Source organism: Monomorium pharaonis, chromosome 9 (genome assembly GCF_013373865.1).
Source record: "Monomorium pharaonis isolate MP-MQ-018 chromosome 9, ASM1337386v2, whole genome shotgun sequence".
Taxonomy (NCBI): Eukaryota; Metazoa; Arthropoda; class Insecta; order Hymenoptera; family Formicidae; genus Monomorium; species Monomorium pharaonis.
The window spans coordinates 8971048-8975873 of NC_050475.1; the positions used below are offsets into that span (position 1 = coordinate 8971048).

At 45.7% G+C, this 4826-nt stretch overlaps 1 protein-coding gene across 1 annotated transcript; it reads right to left on the bottom strand.

Annotated features, from left to right (window-relative positions):
* Positions 1–1559: 1559 nt before the first annotated feature.
* Positions 1560–4491, bottom strand: LOC105829008 (spidroin-1-like). Its single transcript, XM_036292119.1, has 2 exons — positions 3596–4491; positions 1560–3510 (listed from the first exon to the last, which is right to left on the bottom strand). Exons 1-2 carry the CDS (start codon positions 4489–4491, stop codon positions 1560–1562), a joined length of 2847 nt encoding a protein of 948 aa, XP_036148012.1.
* Positions 4492–4826: the final 335 nt, after the last annotated feature.

Here is a 4826-nt window from a genome sequence, read left to right on the forward strand (position 1 = left end):
TATTTATTAAATGTAAATAAATTATTTTTATCAGATTTTAACAGTGTTACGGTTAATAGTTTTACGGTGTGTTTAATTATTACTTAAAAATGTCCAAGATTTTCACAACAGTATTAAAAATTTTAATAAATTAAAATGTCAAAAAGGTCAGATAAAAAAGATTAGAAAAAAGAAGTTTTTTATGAGTGTAGCATAAAAGCAAATATATGTACCACATTACAAAAGTATTTTTATTAGTCTTTTATCTAATGTTTTTTATTGCTAGGTTATAATTTCTGACTCTAAGAATTATTAAACGTCCTCTAATAACGGAAATATTACGCGTGACTATAATACTTACAAGGACTATAATATTACTTTTTTCTCTATATATCTTACTTTCTTCTTACATAAAAAAATTAAGAAAAAATTTTTATGAAGGATTATTATGAAGAAAAGGAAATAAAAGTAATAGAATAAAAATTATTAATTGCAGTTAATAAAAGGCTCTAATAATTCAAATAATACGGTTAGAGAGAATATTGCCAATAAAAGCCAGCACTAAATAGCCAGCACACTTCGTGTGCAAAAACTTTATTATAAAGGATATATATTAAACGTGTTGCAACGCAAATACAAGTGAAAATATGTACCTCGAGTATGTAAACATTTCGACTCATATTTTAAGTTTCGTTCAGTGCAAAGTATAAAAACGCAAGATTGTCGCAAGTTACGTCATCTTCTAACTAATCATGACTTTAAAGTCATATCGTCACACGTCTATAATTATAATAGACGATTTATCTTCTCTTTCCGTTCTTTTATTTTAATGAACTTTTAGCGTTTTCGACCGGCCTGGGTTAATCGCTCTGGGAGTGATTAATGATGTCATAAGGTCAATTACAGCCATTCTTCTAAAGAATAGAATAGCTGTGATTGGCCAGTTCTAAAGAAAAAAACCTGAGGCGGGTTAACCCAGCACCGGTCAAAAACGTCAGATTCCTGATTGAACATGTTAGAGTCTTTATATTTTTGACATCTGCTTTTACACTGTTAGAAGATGATGTAATCTTGTGATTACAATCTTGCATTTTTATATTTTGTATTGAAAAGGACTCAAAATTTCTAATCAGTTTAAGCAACATTTATTACACAATTGTATTTTCAAATGTAAAAAAAAAATATATCAGTATTTTTAAAATTTTTTAAGCTCAAAAATTCTTTGAAAATTATAAGTTTTTATAGTAAATTAGGTCTGATTAAACAGTGAAAAACAACGATTGATTCACGAAGAATTAAGAAAATATGATTTCTATTATAATCAAACATAACATTAAACAATATGGAGGAAATAATATAATAATGAATGCTGATAAAAACCCTTTAATTTATTAAGAAACAATTACATTACATTTCTTTCGAGGATGAATTATTAAGATGTGAAAAATACATTCAATGTTTGCAAAAGTATGCATCAAAAAAAAAAAATTTGTAATTTAGTTAATTGTTGTCTGGGTTTCGATCTTTTCTTTTGCTTGCGTCATCATCAGTTATTCCTCAAAAATTACTTTTGTTTGTTTTTAAGCAGCTACTGCTAAGGCACTAGCTCTTCCTGCGCCAGTCCTCATTGCGCCAACCAATCCTACACCAGCTTGTCCAGTGGCAGCTTGTCTAGCGGCAGCAGCATAACCAGCACCAGCTACTCCCATAAATCCTTGTCCTGCAGCAGCTTGTCCAAAGGTGGCTTGTCCAGCGGCAGCCTGTCCGTAACCAGCTTGTCCATAAGCAGCCTGTCCAGCAGCAGTTTGTCTAGTGGCAGCCTGTCTAGCGGCAGCTTGAGCGGCAGCAGCCCGACCAGCGCCAGCTACTCCCATAAATCCCTGTCCTGCGGCAGTTTGTCCAAAGGAAGCTTGTCCAGCGGCAGCTTGTCTAGCGGCAGCAGCGTGACCAGCGCCAGCTACTCCCATAAATCCCTGTCCTGTGGCAGTTTGTCCAAAAGCAGCTTGTCCAAAAGCAGCTTGTCCAGCGCCAGCCTGTCCATAGGCAGCTTGTCCAGCGGCAGCTTGTCTAGCGGCAGCCTGTCTAGCGGCAGCTTGAGCAGCAGCAGCCTGCCCAGCGCCAGCTACTCCCATAAAGCCCTGTCCTGCAGCAGCTTGTCCAAAAGCAGCCTGTCCAGCGGCAGCATGTCCCCAAGCAGCTTGTCCAGCAGCAACATGTCTAACCTTTCTCGCACCAGCTTGTCCGGCTGCAGCCTGTCCAGCAGCAACATGTCCAGCGGTAGCTTTTCCAGCAGCAGTACCATATCCAACGGCAGCATGTCCAGCAGCAGCAGCATGCCCAGCAGCAGCAGCATGTCCAGCAGCAGCTTGTCCTGCGGCAACATGTCCAGCAGCAGTCTGACCAGCGGCAGCCTGTTCAGCAACATGTCTGGCAAATCTAGCACCAGCTACTCCTGCAAAAGCTTGTCTTGCTCCAAACTGTTCAGCGGCAGCCTGTCCAGCGCCAATCTGTTCAGCGGCAATTTCTCCAGCAGCAATTTGTGCAGCAACTTGTTCAGCAGCAGTTAGTCCCACCAAAGCTTGTCCAGCAGCAATCTGTGCAGCAGCAACTTGAGCAGCAGCTTGTTTAACAGCAGTTAGTCCCGCGGCTGCTTGTCCAGTGGCAACTTGTGCAGCAGCAGTTTGTGCAGCAGCTTGTTCAGCGGCAGTTAGTCCGGCGAAGGCCTGTCCAGCGGCAATTTGTGCAGCAGCAATCTGTCTAGCAGCAACTTGTGCAGCAGCAGCTTGTTTAGCAGCAGCTAGTCCTGCGAAGGCTTGTCCAGCGGCAACTTGTTCAGCAGCAATTTGTGCAGCGGCCATCTCTGCTGCAGCTTGTTCAGCGGCACTGAGTCCCGCCATGGCCTGTCCAACGGCAATCTGTCCTGCGGCAATCTGTGCAGCGGCTTGTTCAACAGTAGTTAATCCAGCAGCAAAAGCCTGTCCAGCGGCAAACTGTCCAGCGGCAATCTGGGCAGCAGCTTGTCGAGCGGCCATTTGTCCAGCGGCAATCTGTCCAGCGGTAGCTTGTCCAGCAGCAACCTGTTCAGCGGCAATTTGTGCAGCAGCTTGTCCAGCAGCAGTTTGTCCCGCAAAGGCTTGTCCAGCGGCAACCTGTTCAGCAACAACTTGTGCAGTAGCTTGTTCAGCAGCAGTTAGTCCTGCAAAAGCCTGTCCAGCGGCGATTTGTCCAGCGGCAACTTGTCTAGCAGCAGCTTGTCCAGCAGCAGCTTGTCCTACGGCAGCGAATCCAGCACCAGCGAATCCTGCTCCAGCAAGTCCGGCACCAGCAACTCCAGCGCCAGCGAGACCTGCGGCAGCCTGTCCAGCAGCAATATGTCTAGCTTTTCTCGCACCAGCTTGTCCAGCGGCAGCTTGTCCAGCGGCAGCGTGTCCAGCAGTTGCATGTCTAGCGGCGGCTTGTCCAGCGGCGGCTTGTCCAGCAGGCAGCCTGTCCAGCAGTAGCGTGTCCAGCGGCGGCTTGTCCAGCGGCAGCCTGTCCAGCGACATGTCTGACTTGTCTGGCAAGTCCAGCGCCAGCTACTTCCGCGAATGCTCCAGCCTGTCCAGCGGCAATGTGCCCAGCAGCAATTTGTGCAGCAGCTTGTTCAATGGCACTTAGTCCAGCCAAGGCTTGTCCAGCGGCAATTTGTCCAGCGGCAATTTGTACAGCAGCTTGTTTAGCAGCAGCAGCATTTCCTGCAACAGCTTGACCAGCAACAATCTGTCCAGCGACAGCCTGTGCAGTAGCTTGTTCAGCGGCAGTTAGTCCTGCAGCAGTCTGTCCAGCAGCAACTTGTCCAGCAGCAACCTGTGCAGCAATAGCCTGTGCAGCAGCTTGTTCAGCAGTAGTTTGTCCTGCGAAGGCTTGTCCAGCGGCAACTTGTCCTGCGGCAATTTGTCCTGCGGCAATCTGTGCAGCGGCTTGTTCTGCGGCAGTTAATCCTGCAGTGGCCTGGGCGGCGGCAATCTGAGCAGCAGCAACATGTGCAGCAGCTTGTTCAACAGCACTTAGTTCAGCGAAGGCTTGTCCAGCGGCAACCTGTTCAGCGGCAATCTGGGCAGCAGCTTGTCCAGCGGCAACTTGTCCGGCAGCAGCCTGTCCAGCAGCAACTTGTCCAGCAGTGGCTTGTTCAGCGGCAATTTGTGCAGCAGCTTGTCCAGCAGCAGTTTGTTCAGCAGCAGCTTGTCCTCCAAAGGCTTGTCCAGCGGCAATTTGTTCAGCAACAACTTGTGCCGCAGATTGTTCAGCGGCAGTTAATCCCGCAAAAGCTTGTGCAGCAGCAACCTGTCCAGCGGCAGTTAGTCCAGCGGCAGCCTGTCCTGCGAAACCTTGTCCCGCACCAGCGACTCCTGCACCAGTGAGTCCCGCACCAGCGAGTCCCGCACCAGCGAGTCCAGCGCCAGCGAGTCCCAAAGTGAAGTGGGCATTTAAGCCCAAAAAGAGGTTTACGAGTAACAATGGTAAGAGATACATGATACTTTTGATGGGTTTCTTCTTGCTTACGAATCGGTGTAATAGGCTGATCCGCTGCCTGTGTACTTGCAACTTAGACTGCCGTTGCAACTACTATTTATATGATACAGTTTGCTAACCGGGTGGGGAAAAACAAAGGCTGGTATTTCAAAAAAACATTCTGATGAATGAAATTTATTCATATCAATGTTTTCTGCATAAAAGAAGGATATGACGCAATTCATTCATATCTGACAGTTAAGTAAATCGAGATAATGCTGAAAGTCAATACCATAACTGAATGAGCAAATTACGGAAATTATACAAAATCATTCATTCAGGAATATTACGCAATT